At 36.1% G+C, this 22,862-nt stretch overlaps 1 protein-coding gene across 2 annotated transcripts in view; it reads left to right on the top strand.

Annotated features, from left to right (window-relative positions):
- CERT1 (ceramide transporter 1) overlaps nt 1–21,193 on the top strand; it is a 75,488-nt gene extending 54,295 nt beyond the window's left edge. The window contains exons 8-18 of one of the 2 annotated variants that reach the window (XM_049794560.1): nt 4,435–4,527; nt 5,960–6,046; nt 7,566–7,658; nt 8,234–8,311; nt 12,526–12,621; nt 13,283–13,415; nt 13,531–13,601; nt 14,886–15,014; nt 15,807–15,936; nt 17,298–17,434; nt 18,597–21,193. In XM_049794560.1, coding sequence (XP_049650517.1) covers nt 4,435–4,527; nt 5,960–6,046; nt 7,566–7,658; nt 8,234–8,311; nt 12,526–12,621; nt 13,283–13,415; nt 13,531–13,601; nt 14,886–15,014; nt 15,807–15,936; nt 17,298–17,425 — 1,038 coding nt within the window. In that variant the 3' untranslated portion in view covers nt 17,426–17,434; nt 18,597–21,193. The remainder of the gene's footprint in view (nt 1–4,434; nt 4,528–5,959; nt 6,047–7,565; nt 7,659–8,233; nt 8,312–12,525; nt 12,622–13,282; nt 13,416–13,530; nt 13,602–14,885; nt 15,015–15,806; nt 15,937–17,297; nt 17,435–18,596) is intronic. The other variant, XM_049794561.1, reaches the window with a different exon arrangement.
- Nucleotides 21,194–22,862: the final 1,669 nt, after the last annotated feature.

Genomic DNA, 22,862 nt, shown 5'->3' with positions numbered 1-22,862 from the left:
ATCAGTTTCTTTATTACTTTCTTGGAGGTATTGAAGGCTACTACTAGGTCCCCCCAGAAAAGCCTTCTCTTCTCCAGGCTGAGCAAACACAGTTCACTCTTGTTGATCAGACTTGGATTAGAGCATGGACAAAGTGAATTTTTCTTGTCCATAGGTTCGTATATGTTACTACAGAACAATATGTTAATACAGAATGTCAATTCATTTAGATTAGTTATTTGTCATTTTTTTCTCTTCTTTGGACTAATTTTAAAGCACTTGTTTTCAGCTGCAAGTGGTTAACAAGTTCAAACCTAAATTTCACTTTGGGTCTCATGTGACTGATACCTCATACAGCATGAGTAAATGCATCTTAAAGGAAGGTCACAAGCTTATTTGGACTTGTTTTTCCAGAAATTAAAATAGCAAAAGCTTCTAAAACCTTGGAGGTTTTAAGTTTCTCTGCTTTGGTAGACTTGCAACTTTGTTAAAGTCACATTTGTCAATGAAATTTTCTGGGGTTTACAGCACGCTCAATGTACTTTAATTCTAATACACAAAATACTTTAATTTTAATATAAAATAATTACTTTTTATATGTATTCCTCTAATTCCTAGCCTTTTGGAAAAGGATATTTTCATTGAATTAAATAATGCAGAATTGTGGTGGACTAGCCTTGGCTAATAGCCAAATGCCCACCCAGCTGCTCACCACCCATCCAGCAGGATTAGGGGAAAAAAATAGGATGAGAAAGCTCATGCGTGAAGAGACAGGGAGATTGCTTATGGGTTCTTGTCATGGCAGAATTTTCTTGGCTTGGGGAAAATCAATTTGTTGCTGATCTAAAATAGATCAAGTTAACGGGAAACGAAAAACCAAACACTAAAACAGCTTTCCCTGCCATAGCCCAAGCTCAACTTCACTCCCTCACTGTAGGCCCCTCTACCCACTGCTTGCTAGGCCCAAGCAGTGTGGGGTGAGGAATGGGGGGGTTGCAGTGAGTCCAAAACACTCAATCTCTACCACTCCTTCCTCCTCACACTTTTTCCCTGTTCCAGCACAGGTCTTCTCCGTGGGTGGCAGTCCTCTGGGAAAAATCTGCTCCAGTGTGGGTTCTCCAGGGGACACAGTTCCTTCAGGAAATGGTCCTCTGCTCTGGCGTGTGGTCCTCCATGGGTCGCAGTGTGGATTTGTTCTCTGCCCTGGAGCTGCTGCTGCTCCTCCTCTTCTGGCCTTGGCATCTCCTCTGTTGTTTCTCACTTCTTATTTCCCTTTCCTCTCTCCCTGGGGTGTTTTTTGCTCTTAAATACATTCTCAGAGAACTGCCACACACATGGTGGATGGGCTCAGCTCTGTCCTGCAGCGGGGTCTGTTTTGGAGCTGGCTAGAATCACCTGTGTTTAACATGGGGCAGCCCCTGGCCTCCTCCCACAGAGACTACCCCTGCAGTCGGTCCTCCATGACCAACACCCTGGCACCTACACCCTTAAAGACAGCAGCTGACTGTATTCAGACCTGTGCTAACACTACTCCACTTCAGCTGTAGTTTTTTGAGCTTTTGTTTTTCTTTTATCTTGTTTTAGTGGTTAAACATGGCTTTATTAAGAGTATCTTCTATATAACTATGGGCTTGAGGAAAAAAACATTGCTCTGTCATCTGATAAATACATGTGGGAGGAGAATGGTGTTGATCTTTGTACTTACGGCTGTCTTAGATGTGTCAGCTGCTCTGAAAAGGAAGTAAATACAGTGAGATGATAAAGTTCAGAATACCTTCTCTAAGAGAGATTGGAGGGGAAAATTACATTAAATTGTGCAGCTGTTTGTGTTCTGGCTGGGAGGGGTTTAGAGCTTTAAGTCTATCCAGTGCCTGTAAAAAACTATCTAGCAGAGTTGAAAGGGGCAGCATCAAGTTTGTCCTTTGTGTGTGAATCAGCAGATTCATGCCGCTGGCTCTGTATTGTTGCAGGCTTGTCACAGGAAGAATAAGATCTCTGTCAGTAGCTAAAATCAATGAGTGTTTTACAAGTAGTATAAGTGCCATCGTAATACAGCTCACTCTCCTTTCCTTTCCAGCCTCCTCACTCCACTAGCTTCAGAACTACTTAACAGCAACACACAAAGATGATTAGTAAAAGTCCCTCTACCTCACAAAATTATACAACCTTGATCTTGTAGAGGGCTAGCTTAGCCTAAAGATGCAAGATAGACTTGTCTGCTGAACTTGAAGCAAATATGTTTCAAAATTATAGCTGTCCTAAAAAATTTCTCGTATTAAAAAAGCTCAATTTCAGTAGAGTTTGAATCTGGAGATAACTACAGTTTGACTAGAGATGAGTACGGTGTTATATAGTGAATATCTTTATAATCCCCCCTTTTTTAATAAAATAAAGGGGCTTAAGTTACATTCTGAAGGTTGGAAACTATTTCTAAACCTTTGAAAACAAGAAATTATTATAAAAACATGTTTTAATTTTTAAGGAGACTGATATAATGCACTTAATGATTGTAATTTTAGAATTCTATATTTAGTTTTCTTTCTGCTACCAAAACAGGCAGATGGCCAGAATAAAATTGATACAAAACCATGTATTATCTAAAGGTAATTGTAGTTACAGCTTTGCTTTCAACCTTTTCTTCTTAGCTGTTAAGATCTTGAGCTTAACTTTTTATTTTTCCAGTGGAGTATATTTTTCAGTATGAGCCACTTGAATGTATTTTAAAATAGACTTTTCTTAAAATGGATAAACAAGGAAAGGTTTTAATCTCTAGTATTTGGTCCATTATTTTATTTGCAACAAAATCCTTGTGATGATGCTTTTTATGTTGTCTTGACTACAGCAACATTTTTCTTTTTTTGTTTCCTTTGGTCTTACTAATTGTTGTTAATGAGCAAACTTATCTTCTGAACATTAAAATTTACCTTAGGATTAACATGTTTAGGTAGCTTATTTTGTTCACCTTTGACAATTGTAACTTAAATGTCTCATTAAATTTTACAGAGTTTTAATACACCAGTAATTTTTCTGCTGTGCAGTCAAACAGTTTCCCAATTTCTGCCTTATTTAATGTTGTTGCCAAGAGAAGCTGGCAGATTTGGAGAGCTGTCTTTTGACACGTGAATTATCACTAATTTGCAGATTGAAGTACAGAAGTGTGGTGATTTGGGGTGAGTGGGAGGAGTTGTTTTGTGGTTTGGTTTTGTTTTGTTTTTTTTTTTTCATTCCAAGTGTTCTGGTAAAACTTCTATTTTTTTCTCTCAATGACTTATACTCAAGTCATGCTTTATGTATCTTCAGGACTCTCCAATTACTTTCAAAAAAGATAAACTTGCAAAATTTTGTGAAACAAAAGTCTTAGCAGCTATTGCCTCTTTGTGATTGTTTCAGAAGGGAAAAGCCTGTGTTCACAGATAAAGACAATACTCTCTTCATTTAAGTGCTGCTTTTTTTCCTAAGAATTTTCCTGTGGAAAACTGTACTACTTTGTTTTACATCAAAACTGTTGCTTTACTTTTCAAACTTTTCTTTAGAAACTGAAAAATGTGTTACAGACTGAATGTTACCACCAAATTCCCTGTTGGTAAGCTCAGCCTTTCAGTATTGCTTAAGGATTTTCCACTGAATCTTTAAAGTTCAAACTGGGTCGCTGAATAATTGTACTCATATCTGCAAGAAGTAGTGTATGGTGTCCAGTTGTCAACTGTAAGACTTTCTTCCACCTGAAGTGATTCTGAAAGGGAACAGAGAAACATCTTGGGTATTAAAGCTGAATTCTGCAAGAATTTCAGAAGAATTTGTAGCTTTTTCACTCGGAATACCTGACAGTACATAGAATTTGCAGAGGAAGTATTAGACTTAATCTGATTCTGGCATTATTACTCTTCTAGTCAAAATACAATGATACAGACATCAGTGGCTCTAGTACAGTCACATACCTTATTATGGGAGAATGATGTTGAATTGTTAGTCTCTGCATGGAGTTTACAATGATTCATGATGTTTCTATGCCAGCTAATTATTGATACAAACTTACATGCTGTGACTCATTAGTATCTCGCCACATTCAACAAGTTAGCTTTTTACCAACCTTTTTACCCTTTGTTATCACTGCCCAAGCATCTGTGTCAGGGAGGTTTATATCAGCTGTCAGTTAGATACGAAGTCTGACCCTCAGAATAGCTATGCTTAAACTAGATAACAGTTTTTGCTCGGTGATCTACCTTTTTCCACATGACTGAAAGAAGGTATCCTCAAGGTAGCTAGCTCCCCAAGCTTTGTATTATACATGCATGTATATCATCACATATAGTGCATACATGCAAATAAATTCAGAAAATCAGCAGCTTTGGAATTGTTACTTGGAAAAAACTACACTGGTCATGCCATTTATTGGCATGTTGACTGTTATGTCAATTCATTCTTACTGCATCAAATGATCATGTAATTTTACAGGAGATAGAGAAAAGGAGAAGAATTGAAGAAGCATACAAAAATGCTGTGACAGAACTGAAGAAAAAGTCCCACTTTGGAGGGCCTGACTATGAGGTACAAATTCTGCTTCTGAAATTGTTAAAAACACTATGACTTTAAAAGATTAGTTTGTTCCTCAAAATGGGGAAAGGGGTGAGTGTAAATCAAGGTCTTCGGCTTCTGCAAGTGTGTTCATGCTCCTTTTATTCTACCTTGGAAAATGAAACTGTATGAAGAATGTCAGTCCTTAATGTTTTGAGAATGGAAGTCTGTCTTCACCTCAGGCTTCCATGTTCTGCTTTTGTCTAAAGCATTTTGCTTAACAGATATTTCTGCTGGTTTTTGATTATTTTTCTTGCACATTTGAAATTGCTTTTATGCAATGGTTTTCTACTTTCTTGTTCTAATGGTTTAGCTGTGTGGATATATAAAGCAAATATAAAAACCCTGCAGAGGCAGTCCTAGAATCTGAGGTTTAACTTGAATTGATTTTTAACTTGTCACTGCCACTTGAAATTTCATGTTGGCAAATACAGTGATTTTAGGTTCCCTTCATCTGTTAAGTTGCGTAGTTCAGCAGCTTCCTTCTCAGTGAGGTATTTAGTCAAGGTCTAAGATGCTTAAACCACCTTGTGAAGCATAATGTAAGCTAATGCGCCTATAATGCAGTTTGCATATTTTTTAAAGAACTTGACCCTTTCATGTACATTAAACAAACACATTTCTACTTACAAGTCATAGCCTGAGAAACAGTACTAATACGTTGAAATATTTAAAAGATCCTTGAGCTTATGTTCTTCATTGTGACTGAGGCATACACTGTAAAATAAAAAGATGGATAGAAAGTTGGGCTTTGTCTATCTGGTTATAAATGCAGCTGCTTCTCCCAGCTATCCCTGTTGTAGTTTTTTGAAATTGACTGGACCAGCTTGTTTTACAATACAGTAAAAACAGTAAATCTAATTTCTGAAATTACCATTTTACTTAGTAGACTCAAGTTTTTAATAGTTGACTCAACTCTACCTGCTGTTAGAACAGTGTTAAACTGTTCTTTCCAAGAATTTTCAATAGAGATTCCCATAATTTTGTCTTCTCTTGTTAAGTTTTGAGCACATATCTGAAATCTGCCCTAAGGCACTGGAATACTTGGAAGGAGTCTAACTACACAATTATGCCAGTGTGCTTTACTGACACACTGTAAACACTTTTAAGGTGTATGTTAATTAAAACCTACATCTGATGTCAGTGTATTGACACTGTTACTCAGTTTCCTGATTTTTTTCTTTATACAAGTATCCCTAAATTGTAGTTAGAGGGAGTGATTTCCTTTAACAGGTAGGGTTTTCAGAGGAATTGTAATCTAAGAATATTGGTGAAAAAATTTGAGTTCTATAGAAGATATTTGCTTCCATCAGTTATATGCATAATATATAAATACATGTTTCTAACTGAAGTGGAACTCTCATGTCTCCAAAATATTGAACTAGTTTTGTTTCTTATGCTCTAGGAAGGTCCTAATAGTCTGATTAATGAAGAAGAATTCTTTGATGCTGTTGAAGCTGCTCTTGATAGACAGGATAAAATGGAAGAACAGGTATTGATACTTGAAAAATGTCTTAATGATGGGCACTTCATGGGAGACTTCTGTGACTTAAACTCAGTCCTGGGGGGCATCTCCTGAAGCTCTAGATATTTTATTCTGACACTGATGAGAGGAATTCACGTAATATTTTTAAAGTCAAATGTTGGGTGCTTAACACTAAATTTGAGAAACTGACTTCACAGCTTATACAGAAAAGGATAGTATAAGTGATTGAATGTCTTCAGTTTCTAATTCCTAAATAAGTGTCCTGTATAAAACTTACCTTTGTATTATAGGTGATGTCCTGTGCAAATAGGAATATCAAACACTGCAGATATTTCTCAAAACCTAATTATTGCTCTGAAGTTTCTTTTGACTCTACCAGTATGTGAAATGGGAAAGATGTAGTTCTGTTGGTGTTTGTTTTTATTTAAAATTTCTGCAGCCTCTGGCTATTTCTCTAACTCATTTCTTGAATACACTTCAGTGACAAGGATCAAAAAGGGACAAGATGAGTGTGAAGAAATATATAGAATATGAGAATGTATAGCAGTGTATAAAATAAGAGGGAATAACAAAGTGGTGCATCCTTTGTCTTAAAAGTGTTTAGGCTTATGAATATAGTGAATACAATGACTACGTTAAGAGTTAGAAGACTTTCTAGTGGACATATAGTACCCAACAGAGTTTACCTATGTTGGGGTCTCTTAGCGGAAAGTAAGAGTTTTGAGTGATCGTTGTACTACTACATGGACCCTTGTCATGGTTTAACCTCAGCCAGCAACTAAGCACCACGCAGCTGCTTGCTTGCTCCTCCCCCCTCCCAAACGTGTGGGTTGAGATAAAAACAGTTTAATAACTAAACTAAAATAGAATACAATACTAACAATAAATGCTGTTGCTGCTGCTGTTACTGCTGCGGTTTTTGCTGGAGAAAGATATAAATAAAACCCAAGAAAAGACAAGTGATGCACAATTCAATTGCTCACCACCTGCTTGACTGATGCCCAAGCAGCGATCTCCCCCTCCTGGCCAACTTCCCCATTTCATATATTGAGCATGATGTCACATGGTATGGAATATCCCTTTGGCTAGTTTGAGTCAGCTGTCGTGGCCATGCTGCCTCCAAGCTTCTTGTACACCTGCTTGCTGGCAGAGCATGGAAAACTGAAAAATCCTTAACTTAGGATAAGTGCTTCTTATCAACAATTAAAACATCAGTCTGTTGTCAGCATAATTCTCACACTAAATCCAAAACACACTGTACCAGCTGCTAAGAAGAAAATTAACTCTAGCCTAGCCAAAACCAGGGCAATCCTTAATGCTGCCAATCTATTTTCCTTAACTCTGAAATACATATTGAAGTATGGACAAATTCAGTCTTTGCTTACTGAGCGTTCCAGGAGGATGACAGCTTCCTGCCTGTCATGGACAGTGTTAGTTGTTGTAACCACTATGTAGATTGAGAATGACTCACTCTATTCCACCCAGTAGCTGCTGACTACTAATAATTAAACATATTTTGTTGCAGTCCCAAAGTGAAAAAGTTAGATTACACTGGCCAACATCTGTACCTTCTGGAGATGCATATTCTGCTGTGGGGACTCATCGGTTTGTCCAAAAGGTAAGATATTTCTCATTATCTCCTCTGACTAATAGGCTGACCTATGATATTCCTATATAATATTTTGTATGGGTAGGTGAGATTTTTTTTTTAGGTGTTTCTAGTAACTTTCAATGGTTTACTCATTTTCAAATGAAGTAGCCAGAATTGGAGGAGGACTGTTTCCTTCTTGGCTCAAAAAATACTGATTTGAGTATCTATTTAGAATACCCTTGACCTGTATCAAGCTTGTCAGTTAGGTAGTAAAGGAAAAATCCCAACTTGCTAACCTCGGTGTTTTTAAGATACCTTCATCAAAATTAAGTTAATTAATTTTTATTAAAAAAAAATTAAAATCTAGTCACTTGTATCAGTATCAGTTGACTGGGGTTTTTTAGTGTTACTGGAAACACTATGCTCCTCTCAGGGCTACACTGGGAGCATAATACATAATAGGTGCATTCGCTGCTGTGCTTGCTGCTTATGGTGCTTTTGTTTTCCTTTTCTTCATTATCTTGTGCTTGCAAGTTGGTAATGAATGCTCTTTTGTGCCTTTGTTCTGATTACTTGGTTTTTTCTTTGTCTGTCTCTGGTAGCCCTATAGTCGCTCTTCCTCCATGTCTTCCATTGATCTAGTCAGTGCCTCTGATGATGTTCACAGATTCAGCGCCCAGGTACTGTATTAATGTGTAGAGTGGGGGTTGCATATCTCTGCTGTATTTCATCCTCTTCTCTATAACCTGGGTTTTCTGTTACATAAATCACTGCTTGCTTTAAACGAGTACATTGAGACAAACAAAGGAGTTCTCTATTCCTGTACTAAATGGTTGTCTTTTTACATCCAGCTTGCATGCATATCACTTGTGCAGAGGCCCAAATCTTGTGAAACTCTTGGACTTAATTCAATAGCTTTAATGAAAATGCTTACTATTTGAAAATTTTGCATTTCTGATTATAATAAAAGTAGAATAACACCTGTTTTGTGTGGGTGGAGATGGTCTTTGCCTCAAATTGAATAGTTTTTCTTGCTTTTAAATAAAAGGTTTGATTTTTGTCTTTTTAATGACATTAAGATGCTAAATGTTAAGTTTCACTATTACCATTTTTTACCTCAACAACTAGTTTTATTGCTGAAAAGTCATAAAGTATGTTGACAAACAAGATTGTGGGTATGAGAATTTTAACTGAAGAGTTTCAATATATTCACTTATTGTTCAGAAAATGTCTGACATCCTGAATATGTCAATGTAGTCATAGTGACTTCTTCCAGTAGCGTACAAAATTACTTTAGGTGCTTGCTCTGAAGATCATAGTTCAGAGTAGAATTAGAAGGTGGGTTCGTGTGTTTGCTCTTTAGTTTCGAAAAAAGTTGTTCAGACATGGCATTCATGCCATTAATTTCCTTCTGCTGTGGTCCATGTGTGATTGTAAATAGGGAGCTTCCTTCTGGGTAGTGTTATTCTGGAGGGTTTTTTAAATTACTAACTAATGCTGCAAACAACCTGCTTTTTCAAATGAAGGAATGGATTTTCTTTTGATTAACAGAGCCTGGAATCATACTACCTGCAGACCTTACTACTAGCTTTATGAGTAGGACCATAACACTTCAGATCTTTCTTATTGGACTGAAATCCCAACACTTGGCTTGACCTTTTGCAGGCAGTTAATTTCTGAAATTTGAACTTACCACAAGGGAGAAAGTATGCAGGTCATTGCACAACACCAGTAAGCTTATCTACTAGTACTCCAGTAGTCAAGTTGTTTTTCAAGCTTGTTTTTGTTTGGGAGGAGGGAGCAAATCAAGTAACAGAAAACAAATTTGGTTAGGAATTTGTTGTCTGTCAGACTATGGGTACATGGGCAGTTCAATGTAAGGGAAACTCATAGTTGCTAAAATATGTAGGCCTCCTTGTTTTCACCTCTTTTATGCCTGTGATAATAATTGTACCTTCATATGATAAACCTGAGTATCAGAGCACTAGTGTGGCTGAAAAAGGAACCATTTAAAAACAAATCTGAGGTGAACCAGGTCTTTGTCACAATAATGCAAATTGATGTTAAGGATCAGGAGCAAATGGACTGGAGTCAAGCTGTCACTCTTTTTAGTTGCTGCATAGATTATACTATGTACAAGTTACTACTGAATGCCTTCAAATACAGTTTCAAGTTAAGGGACTCACTGCAGGAAGGATGATCTTCTTAAGTTATAGGAAACTACTCTCCCCACACACCCACCAAATATTTTCCCTAGAACAGATTTTTGCCAGATCAACAAGTCAGTCCACCTGCTCTGGAGTTTCATCACTAGTGAACAAGCAGGTGAAAGGCAACTGAGAGCATGAAGAGAAAAGCAGCACACCTTTTGGTGGCAACCTGTTCTGGACCTTATTAATATGAAATTGGCTTCCATACCCAGGCTGAGGATTTGGCTTTTGGAAAGGCAAGCTAATACCTTGATTCTGAATAAATGTGACTTGTTTCCAGACTTCATTCAGATGAAGGGAATTTTGGTATCAGTAAAAGGTCAAGTAGAAACTTGCAGCCTTGTTTTTAAGATTGAGAAGTATAAACCTGTATTCTGATGGGAGCTGGTTCTTCAGTGTGCCTCTAGAAAGGCATTGAATTGTCTCTGCTAGTTGAGTGGGAGGTTGTGGGCTTAAAACGCTGTAAATGTTTTGCAGACCACCTTCTTTTAAAGGACTATCAGATTTTAAAATAGATTGAGATGTTCTCAGGGCCTTTAAAGTGAAGAATTTCCCAATTAATGTTCAGGCCAAGGCTGCATGACATTCAGGTTACAAGTATTTTTGCAGACCATTGCTGTAGCCTGCCAGGAACTCAGAGGTAATAGCGTGGTGTCTCTAGTTGGAAGCTGTGAATCTTGATTCTGTGCCTCTGAAATAGGTGCAGGTTAACAGACAGCAGCCAGTGCGTGGATTACATACAGTTTGTGCAGGTAGTATGCACAAGGCCGTGGTCAGTACTGCAATTCCTTAGTGAAGCAGAAGAAAGTAAGTATTAGGTTGCCTCTTTCTCTTCTTTCCTTGCTATTCCCCTCATCCCTCTGCATTTAGCATAAAGCAAAAAGCAGCAAAAAACAAAACAGGCATATAAAAGCTAGCTTTCTCCTTAATAGATTAGGAACTAGAGGAGAGGAGACATAGGGACCTGAAGGTGTTGCAGGTAAATGTTGGGAGCATGGTGAGGATTCCTTTCTGAAAGAAGTGTGACCTAGAACTAGTAAACTAAATATTTAAATAGCCCGCATTCTTAACTGGTTTGGATTGTACTGCCATTGTTTCACTGGAAAAAAAATAAATAAAAAAAATAGAAGAATCTTTTGTAGGGAACCTGCTAGTAACTGGCAGGAAAGGATGGCCTGTCTAAAAGCAGAAACACAAATCCTGTGGGTGTGTTTTTCATTATAACTCAAAAATAAAACCCAAAGAAAATCCCCCAAACTGGACTGATAACTTTTCCTTCTGTAGAGAAGTCTATAGTTAAAATAAGATAACTAGAATTTCTATCCAATGGATTTTATTTTGATGTTGTACTTCAAGGATTTTTACTTTATTCAATTACATTTTTTCTTCCTGGTCTTAAGTGTATTGCCTATGGAGAACATAGTACAAACAGAATTACTGCTTTAAATTAAAAGTAAATAACATCTTTCAATTCTGTATCAGAAAGCGATCATTAAGTATTCTTTAATTTTGCTTCCTACTTATTGTACTACTTGCTCAAATCTATTTTATATGTTATTTTATATGCACACTAGGCTTCATATTTTGTAAGTTGTGCAAAACCACTTATGGGTTCAGGCTAATAATCTTGTGATTGTGCACTTTATAGACTAATCTTTGTGTTGGTCAAATAACTAACCTTTGTTTGTGCTTTTCCTTTTGGAAAAAAAAGGTATTTCTAGTAATTCAGGAAAACAGTGTCAATTATGTGGACTTGCTATGACAAGTTTAGTAGTCACCTACCTATTGGGTGGAAAAAAGTTATTGAAGTGTTTCCAGTACTTTTAAACATTACACAGCAATGGAGACCTTATATTTTTGCTTCTGGTTTTTTTGGGGGGACAGTGGGATTTGGAAAGGGGTGGGGAACCAAAGAAACAGAATAAAGTTGTAGATTTTTTTAAAAAATCCATTTTTCTGTCCCAGTACTCATTTTCATGCACTTTATACGGCATTAAAAAATAAGGTATTCCCATAGCTTGATAAAAATGTATCCAATATTTGGCCTTTAAGAAAAGCACACAACTTTCTAGCTAAATAATTTTTAAATTAATATTTTGTAATGATAGAGTCTCTGTATTACCATGACTTTTTTGAATGTAAACATTTCTGTTCTCTTTCTAGCTGTGCAAAGATGCCAGTGAAACAGAATAGGCATGCTTTGCTCATGACTGTTTCCTTCACTACTCTTCCAATATGATTTTTTATATGCACTCACCTTTTTAGAGCTTGTCTGTCTTACTCCCTCACATCCCCACCTTTGTTCAGCTTTTTAAATGCTCTTCAGTGAATATCTTACAGTGCATTTTAATTCTATTTAGAGATACCTGAAGTAAGTTCCTATATGCTGAAATAAAATTGTCCTGAGTAGAAACAGTGAGCTTTGACCATTCAGAAGTACAAAGAAAGGATAGGAAGTACTCATAAAGAATGAAGTTGGAAGTTGAATCAAGATTTTGGCTTTTGTTTCTGAAAGCCAAATGTATCTGCTTGTTCTTACCCTGTAATAGAAAGCTCTGTTGTCCAAAGTCAGCCCCTGCACAGGATTTGAAGTATTGACTTGTGACTTCCAATACTGCACAGTTTCTGCCCAAGAAGAAGGAAGGAAGGAGTTAACGTGGGTTTGGTTTTTTTTTCTTTTCAAGGTGGAAGAGATGGTACAAAACCACATGACATATTCCTTGCAAGATGTGGGAGGAGATGCCAATTGGCAGCTAGTGGTAGAAGAAGGAGAAATGAAGGTAAACATTTGAGGTTTTGTGTGATTGATACAAGATGATATGCTGTGAGGAGAGGTACTTTCAGTCTGGTGGACTTGGCAGTGTTAGGTTTATGGTTGGACTCGATCTTAAGGGTCTTTTCCAACTTAAATGATTCTATGATTCTCTGGGAATACTATGACTCAGCAAGTTATGCTGTTAAAATAGCATTGTTTTAAGTTAGGACTGGAGTCCATAAGAGCTGTGGTTTCTAATATGTTTATTCATACAAAATCCCCTGTAACTCTTGCAATAGCTTTGTCTTTGCAGATTCCTTTCTTATTCTCTCCTACTTAAAACTTGGTATCAAAATGATGTGTAAATTCGATGTACAAAAATGTTATACAGTAGCAAGTTACTGTGTTGACTGCTCTACTGTGCTTGTGTGGATCCTTATGTGTAGTGATAAATAAGGTAGCTTAATTATTTTTGGAGTAGAGATTGTTCAAATATTGGTATTTTAATGTGAATTGTCATGTAATAATGTCTGCATTGGTAGTTACCAGAGAACACTGACATGGCAAATTATTCATGTGTTAGTCTTCTGGGTAAGTGTTTTTTTTAAACTGATGAAATTTTAAACAATTAAAACATGAATAGTTTTGACAATTTCTGTTCTACATTTCTTTGTATTTGGCTGTAGGTATACAGAAGAGAGGTGGAAGAGAATGGCATAGTTTTAGATCCTTTGAAAGCAACCCATGCTGTTAAAGGTGTAACAGGGCATGAAGTTTGCCACTACTTCTGGAATGTTGATGTTCGTAATGACTGGGAAAGTAAGGAATTGGTTCTTAAGCTTTGCATGTTTATTAGCAAGCAGATTGTTTATAACATTGGCCTAATATCTGTGCTTGTTTACTGATGGATCTTTTTTTCTTCCTCCTCTTTTAGCAACAATTGAAAATTTCCATGTTGTGGAAAATTTAGCTGATAATGCAATCATCATTTACCAGACACATAAGGTAATAACACTTCAGTCATATGCATACCTTACTGAGACAGTCTGGGGCATATGTATTCTAATCTTATTCTGAGTATTTTAATGGCTTAAAAATGTAAAATACTGTTCAGAACAACATTTCAGAACAAGTTCTCTATTAAACTACAACTTTTTCAATTTTTCAAACTTGTCTTGATAGCATAATTGGTTGTGCATGTGTCTGATAGAGCTTGTAATAACAAATGAGGACTGTTTTTAATCTCTAAGTATATCACTGCCAGCAAGGCAAGAGTCATCTAAAGCAAATGGAAGTAATAAATCAACGCTGACTACAAGGAAGAAACCTATACCACTGTATCGTATGTTGTTGCAGTAATGCAAGCTATAGTTGACATACACATTTACATTATGAGGTGGGATAATTGCTGGTACATTTGTTTTTGTAACTTCATTATGTTCCCTGCCCCCAACCAGTTCTACTGTAAATTTACTAAAATGTTTATTTGAATTATAACCCAACAACTAACTTAAAGGTTCAAAAAAATGGGAATGAAGTGTACAGATTCATCTTTGATCTTGAATGATTCGAAGCATTAGTATACTCAAACCAAATATTTTCTGTGACAATTTTACCAGTAATGCAGTTACCTTAAAACTTCTGTAACAGAGGACTTGTGATTTTGAGTAAGACAGTTGTCAACTGTGTAGTGTTGTGGCAATAGGGGAATAAGGTCTAGCTTTTGAGTGTCAGAAAAATGGCTTTGGTGTATATTCTTATTTTATCAGACATTTTTCTTCTGAAACTTTCTCTTAGATAATACCAGTTTACCATATCTGTCTTACTGAAGTAGTAGCTTTTTGAAATAATATTTGTTTTAAATATTCCTCTCCCTCTCTCTGGAGACAAAAGTAACTGTAGATGCATCTGTTTATACTTAACCCCTAGTTTTGTTTGTAGCTTACAAGTATTAACTAAAAGATAAAGCTAAGGTTGAGGGAACAGGAGGGGAACTGCATCTTCCTGTTTGTCTACTGAAAAAGTCATTGCAGCTTGGCTTTCTGCATTTCAAAGGCCTTAAATTTTTGCCTTAATTTTTTTAAAACGAGGCATAGCCATATAACCTGATATGCATCTGTACAACCACTATGTTCTGTTTCAGTTTTGAAAATGAAATTACTAACTTCAAGAAACTTTTCTTTAAATAACATGACTGACCTGGTTTGCCTTGCTTGTTTTTTTCTTTAAGCATAGCAAGTACTTAATTTGCAAAACTGGTAAAGTTTATATTCATGTGTTTCTCTGCAGAGGGTGTGGCCAGCTTCTCAAAGGGATGTGCTCTATTTGTCTGCCATCAGGAAGATACCAGCATTCAGTGAAAATGATCCTGAAACGTGGATTGTGTGCAATTTCTCTGTGGAACATGACAGTGCTCCTGTAAGCATTATTTTCATTCTATCAAGTTCTGTTTTTAAGATAACATTTTTCTATTATGTGGTAATGCATGTGAAATACTAATGTGAGGGAGGTTGGGGGGGTTATGCAAAAATACAGTTTATTTAAACCAGGTGATACAATGACCTGATGAAGGCATTCTAAGCCAAAAGCTTTCTCGCCTTATCTCAGCAGTTGGTAGATCTAAGGTGTTGCAGCAGAATGGAAACAAAATTTCTGGAGATGCAAAAACATTTTAAGGAATTGAAGTTATTTTGTATGGAATCAAAGCAATAACTTCAATACTGTCAGATACAGGAGTAGGCTTGTATAATTATAGATATGGAATCTGTTAAACCTCCATCTTACACAGTTCTGCCTTGGTTCTGTCAGATAGTAGCAATGATTGTTTTGTTTGGGGTGTTTTTTCTGCTTATTGCTATGCCATTGCCTGCTTACAAGGGAAAAATTACTGGTAACTTGTAAATGTTGATGCATTATTATTTAAATGTTTCTTTTACTCATTTGTCACAATAATTGATGTAATTCACTTGTAATATGTATTAAGCAAGCAGAAACCTGAGATTCAGGCATTTAGTTTAACCCTTTCCCTGTTCACCATGTACCTTTTGTTTCACTCACATTCATGTTGCACCCATGTAGTGCTAGAATACAAACTTTCAGAAACACAGTTTCTGGAGTGTCTTAGACTTCATAGTAAATAAAAATGTTAGCAGTCAAGTATACCAAAACAAATTTAGTTTGAGGCTTACAAATGTTTCATTTTTTTGGCAGCTGAACAATCGCTGTGTCCGTGCCAAAATAAATATTGCTATGATTTGTCAGACATTAGTAAGTCCACCAGAGGGGAACAAGGAAATAAGCAGGGACAACATCCTATGCAAGATTACATATGTAGCTAATGGTAAGTCTAAAACTTTCAGTATGATATTCATGGTATATGCTAATTCTGGGGAGCTGAATACTGATAAAAAAAGTTTGATGCAATTTTCTGTTAAATTTATATACAGCATCACACTTGTGGTCTTCATGTTCAGGAAGACTCAAATTAACATGCTGCATGAATCAGTGAATGGGATGATTCATTGTGTGGTGTTCTGGAAGAAATAAATGCAAGTGGTGTGTAGCTCAGTCCTAAGTACAGAACCTTGGGGTGGAGGAGAGTGGGCAGAAAAAAATGTCTGCAGCTGGGATGACTTGGCATAGCTCTTAGTTTCAGTAGTAGGATGGTTTTTTCATGTATTGCTGTTATTTTTTTCCTCCGTTTCATCTTGTTAAGCTGAAAAGCTGCTCATAGTAAAGATACAGCTCTTACCCTCAGTGTTAAGAAGGAGCAAATACATTTTGTATGAGGATGTTTGCAAGCTGTATAATAGACTATGGGGTTTTTTAATATTTTTTAATTGATAGAATCCTTGGTATTGACTGAAAAGTTATCAAAGGCAAACTGTATTGTTACTGTACCCAGTGTTTAGCAGTGTATTGTAGTATTGGAGCTACATGCTTATTAGCTCCCCTGCTGCAGCTACAAAACACTTCAAGAGTAGCTCACCTGCTTATTACTTTCAACCACCTATTACATGGCTTACTAAAGAGTCAAAGTCCGAAAAATTGGTTCAGTAAATCTTTGCCATATGGGAGTGATGTAATTTGTATTAAATCCTGTACAAATAATAGCTCTGTTTTAAGCTGCTTTGTTTCCTTTTTTGGAAGTTTCCCAATTACTTAAATACATTTTCATTGATAAAATCTGAACTATGATTGTATGGGAAGTGGCAGCTTTTTCAGCAAAATACTTGCCCTGTGAATTGAAATGTATTTTAGAATTCGAATTTTGTTTAAAGTGCTTCGAAAGGAATTTGGAATACATTGGCTATGTAGCAAGTCTGCAGACAAATGTAGCAGTTATTGAAAAGTTAAGACTGACTTCTGTTTTCTGTGAAATTAGTAACGCATGTGTCTTTTTCTGTTGTTTCTGGGAAGTCCTTAGAGAATATAATCTTCCATTTGGGCATTCCCCAAAGACTCACAGCACATCATGTTTAAAGCTTTCTAAATCGTGGCATCATAGAACTGGACTAAACTGGAGTATTAAGAGCAGAAAGTGCTACAATACAATCTGTAAGGGCATAAAAAAAACCCTGCTGATCACTATTATTTCCTGTTACTTCAGAAAGAGCTGCAGAAATAATGAACTTAAATTCTCTTTTCTAGCCTTTAGTGGATTTGCTGTATTTCAATGTCTGTCTTCCTGTCTACTTCTAGTGAACCCAGGAGGATGGGCGCCAGCATCAGTGTTACGGGCAGTGGCAAAACGAGAATATCCAAAATTCCTGAAGCGTTTTACATCATACGTGCAAGAGAAAACAGCAGGAAAGCCTATTTTATTCTAGTGTTAACAGGTATACATTCATTTTCTTCATTCTTGATTGACTGTTGTAAATTTAAGGCCAAACACAAGTATGCAATCTAGAAATGTTTTATCATGACTAGCATGAATTTGGTGCTTAGTTTTAATGTATGTATGCAATATACTTTTTAAAACACTCATGTAATTTGTGTGTATTAGCATGAAAAATAAGGGCTACAGAAGTTATCAAGTACAAGTTTTTGTAGACTTACTAGTTTATCTTGCAAGTTCTTGCATACATGTCTAAGTTATGCAGGAGTATAAAAGGATAAAGTATTGTTTTTTCTCAGCTGTCACTGGCATTTTACACTTGTTCTGAAAAGAATACATACTGAAGTTTCTCTAGAGCCTCATGAGGCTTTGGTATCTTGAATTCTACTTAAAATTGCACGTTTGATAAAATATTATGAAGGTCAAAGTATTCTTTTACATTGACAGAATAGTTTTGATCTAGGATTTTTATTAATGGAACATTTTTGACAAGACCAGTGCTAATTACTAGAGTATTTAAAAGGTTGTGACTTAAATTTGTAGCCTTTCTGATGAGCTTAAGAAAGGAAAGGGATTTACAGGTGCTTTCTGAAGTCAATGGATGTATCCTAATAGTATAGGTCATTGGGCTAATCTAAAATGATTTGAACATTTAAATGATTATGTGGCATTAGAAGAGGATTTCTTGATCACTTTTGGGGCTGTCTGAATCTGTCAGACATAAGCCTTAGTGCTAAGTAAAGCTTTGCTTAATTTTTGTTAGTGTAGACTCTTGCTATGTACTTCATTATGTGTAACTGTGTAACCATCAAATCCCATTCAGTAGTTCTAGTATTACACATGATCTGAAAATGAGTTTTTATCACTTTTTGTATGCATGAGATAGGCTACCCCTATTTTGGGGTTCTATTTATTATGTCAGACTCCAAAAGTCAGAGTCATTTGATCCTTCTGTAACAGGTAGCCCTGTAATGATTCACACTTCTAATTATGTTGTTAGAGAACAAGTGTAGGTGAACCACTGAAGACATGGCTGTCATGAGCCAACAGTTCATACATTATCATAGCTGCGCTGATACTATTTAAGGTGTTAAACAAGTTCTTGCTTTCCTATTAATGTTCAAACTTTTCAGTTCTGTATTTTTATGTTTGCTTACCTGCAGCAATGGGAACAAGACTGGGTGAGCATTCCACATTGGAGAAGTGACCGTTCATACAGCACTCCATGCTGGAATGAAGGATCTACAGTCTTTTAATGGCCCAACTTCTAGGCTTTGTATACGGAAATGAAGAAATGTTGCAACACCATGAGGCTGAATATTTAACACTAGCTCTCGCCAGCTAACTTTTCTTGCCGAATCAGTGTGTAATTATAAATACAAGTATTGATAACATGTCTATGGCTCTATTTTTATTTGCTTGCTTTAAAAGAGGAAGAATGCATACAACTTTGAATCACCAACATGGGTTACTGCTTTAATTTTAAACAAGTTGCAGAATTTCACTGTCAACCTTCCTAAGATACTCACGCAGTTTTTGTGCATGTCTAAAAAGCACAAAAGACAAATGCACATATAGCATACTGTATGTGCTTTATATGCACAAAAATCTATGTGGTATTTGGGGGGGGAAGGAGGGACTTCAGTAAAGCCTAGGTGACTTATTGGCAGGTTTTGTTTTGCTTTGTATAATCACAGTTCATTGCTGCTGGTTTCTATAATGAATCATCTTGTTACATAAAATGTCAGTTAATAACTGAGGGCTGTCAATATCCTTATGACTTTGCCTTTTCTATTGTCTTACTCTTATGACGATCTTTGGTTCTGAAGGAGTAAGAGTGTGAAAAGCTTTATTTTTTTTCCAGATATCTTTATATTTCTATTGTATTTTTAGTTATGTAATATGTGCTACAGAATTTTTGTTATTAAACATCATCCGGAAATATCTAGGAGGATACTGTATGAGAGGGCAAGAGACTGCCTGAAAGCTAGAAGCCATCTGTCCATGCTGTATGTGGACTGCTCTCTTGCATGATATCCAGGGCTTTCCCAAAGCTGTGAGAAGGTACACTATAATATTTATTGAAGTAACTTGGACTCCATAAGACAACATTCCCAGTCTAGAATGAGGATGAATACTTTATTTTCAGATCCTGCATGCGTCTTCCTCATCTTAATAAAGCCATGCTGTGTGGTTTATGTAGAAAATCACTTGTGTCTTGATCAAAAACCCATCAGAGATAAAAGGATACATAGTTCTTATTGGAAAGTTCCCTTTAGTTGCTGTGAGAATTTAAATGTCACGTATTTGCCTGCCTTTGATTCTGGAGATGCTTATTAGGAGAGGACTGTGGCAGACTGGTACTGACTTTGAGATCTTTTATCCATGTCCCATAGTTGGAAGCTCTTCAGAGACTGCTCGGTGTTTCAGTAACCTGTGTATCTCAAGAAAAAAGTTTCAGATATATTTTTTTCAAAAGCAAGCTGAAAGTCTTATTTGATATAGTATGATAGGTGCCTGAAAATAAATATAATATAGTATTTTAATGAAGATTTGGTAAATGATTAAATGTGATCTGCACAGTGTTGAAAAACCTGATCAGTTAATCTTCTCTGTAGAGATGAAATCATACATAACACATGATTACACATGCATGCAGATTTCATGCTCCATAACTCTTCCCTTTTTATTTGCCTTTCTATAATGGAGTGCATGGAATATGCCTTATTACAGAGTTGCTCTGTTAATTTGAATATGTCAAAAAGTGCCTATATGGTAATGCTAGTAAGGCAAATAAGATGAAAATTTGTACATTTACTGTATCATCAGTGAACATTTTATATAGCGACGTTTAAAAAAAAAAAAAAATCTTATACCTCAAATGTACTTCATCTTTTTACAATCAACCAAGCAATGGCTCATTCCACCATAGCCACTGATGGGAACTTTAAAAAAAAAAAAACAACCAACCCAGAGTTTAACTCCTTATTTGCCATTTCTGGTAATTGTCAGAACGCAGGTGAGTTTATTAATTTAATTGGATAGTTTTATTTTACAAAGGTATGGAAAGTTTACGAAGCAGTATATAAAATTATATCATTAGTTGCATTTGCACTAAATGTGATGTACTTTTGCGATTTATTCTGTAAATATTATTACACTACAGATACTATTTGTAAAGAATACATTTTACTTTTAGATATAAAGGCACTGGTACGTCACTACAGCTAGCCATGCCCAGAGTCGTAAGAGGCTTCTTAAAGTATATGGAAGGAATTGCAAGATTGAGAAATTGGTATTAATTGACCTCTTTAAAAACAAATGAAAAAAAGGCAGTTCTCTGTGGGCCTCTCAGATTGTCCATGTACAAGTAGCCATTAGATCCTTCCTTCTGGAAGGGATCTTGTTTTTATGCCACATACCTGTGTGCTCTGAGTTCACTTCTTCCTGTTAGTGGATCAGTTGTATTTATACAGCTGTGATGGTCTTTGCAGAAGCAGCTCCTGACTCTAGAATGGTTGTTTTCATAAGCTGAACCAATTTGAAGGGCTGAGAATGCAGCAATCTTCTCCATCAGATAACGTTCTGTGAATATCTGCATCTGTTTGGAGAATTTGGATGTTGCCAAACTAAATCTGAAGGAAATTACTTGATAGAACTTCTACTGGCAATGAGGATGAGATGGTCACTGTTATCCTGTCTGAGAACCTGAACATCTTATTTTGACAAAATTATCTGTGAAAAATGCGATGCACTTCGGGGGAAAAAAAAAATTACTTTTTACTTAATTGGGCTGAGCTGGCTTATCTGAACTTGTGCAGATTCTCTTTAATCAGAGTGTCCACCTGTATTTTTGTCAAGTTGTACAGAAACGCTGTATTTGAATTGCTACTGTTCATCTACAGACTTAAAACATGAATCATATTTTTGAGTACCTTGAGTGTGTAGAGTGTAACTGTTCTATAATAGCTTTATGATCCTAATGGTAAGTTTTAAAAATTACAAGAAGTTGGCTCTTCCATGTTACAATCACAAATTTAAACCAGTATTTAAAAGTGAAAAGTATTAAAAATTATGAAGAAAAATCCTGGTTTGTAGTTATTTTTAACTTTAAGTGCTTTGGAGAAACTTACTTAAAACATTTTACCTTTTAATCAACTTCTAGATCATGGATAAAAGTTATATACAATTTTGTAACATATGGAAAAATTTAACAGGAAAGCAGCTTGCTTGTATTACTGAGGTTATTGAGATGAAAGCCTGAATGCCACATTAGTTTATGTATCAAAAAGCTAGTTTTGTGCTAGCGTATCAGAGGCATGTTAAAAGATGTTCTTTTACAGTATAGTCTTTAATATAGAGCACTTCCAAAGTATTTCAGCTCTTGTCTTTGTACAGAATTAAAAACATTATGGAAGTTTCCATGGGAAGAATAGAGATCCAGGACTGAGGAATGCTGAAGGATAAGCTTGCAGCTTTTTCTAAAGTATGAAGGAAATTTTAAGAACTGAGATGAGCTTCTGTAGAGGAAGCTTTTCTTAACAGCAGAAATAGCCTGTGCCTAATGGATTAATAACAATCTTACCTGTATTTGTTATGCAGAAGTTTCTACTTTTTATGTAGTAATCAATAAAGTTGTAGAAACTTTAAAAGTGTGCAAGACTGGAGGAACAGTTGGAAATAACAGAAGGCATTACTTGCACAGAAAGGAAACTTATCTTCAGCTCAGCTGCGTCAGGCCTCAGGCAGTATATTGCAACAAATAGAGTCCTGAGGTAAGCCCTGCCCTTCAAGAATGCAGTTACTTTAGCTGGCAAAAAAATCCCCTAACATGAAAAGAATACAGTCACATTCTTGGTCCCTTAAGTTATGCATGTAATTTAAGAAAAACATACTTTCCTGTAAGGAGAAGTTGAGCATTTCTGTAGCTGTCTGTGTAACTACAATATAATTTGACCCTAGATATAATAATTAGGGTTATGCCATGCAGTTTACCAGTGTGTATTACCAATAGTATTGCTATTATCTTTAGTCTCCATGCTTTGAGCACTAGATTCCTGAAAGTGTCCATTTTTCTTCAGCTGTAACCATTGATGCAGTAAGCCTCCTTTGCCTCTGCACACCTGCCTCTTCTATGCATAGACTACAGCTAGAATAAGGAAGGCTGGTAATGTGGATTGCTGCAGTTTTTAAGGTTTAAACTAATTCTCCTTAAAAAGAACTATTTTAAATTATCATTATTATTTTTGAGAACTTAGACTATTATTTTTGAGAACTTAGACCAAGCATAGTCAGACCTGCTGTCATCTATAGTGTAAAAACTTCGATTGGGAACTTTACATTCAGTCTCCTTTCGCTTGAGCTGGTCTGCCTGAAATTCCATGTGGGATTTTCCTCTTTATCACCGTTACATTAAGGTCAACACTCTG

Source organism: Accipiter gentilis, chromosome Z (genome assembly GCF_929443795.1).
Source record: "Accipiter gentilis chromosome Z, bAccGen1.1, whole genome shotgun sequence".
NCBI classification, from domain to species: domain Eukaryota; kingdom Metazoa; phylum Chordata; class Aves; order Accipitriformes; family Accipitridae; genus Astur; species Astur gentilis.
This window is presented reverse-complemented; position numbering and strand designations above follow the sequence as displayed.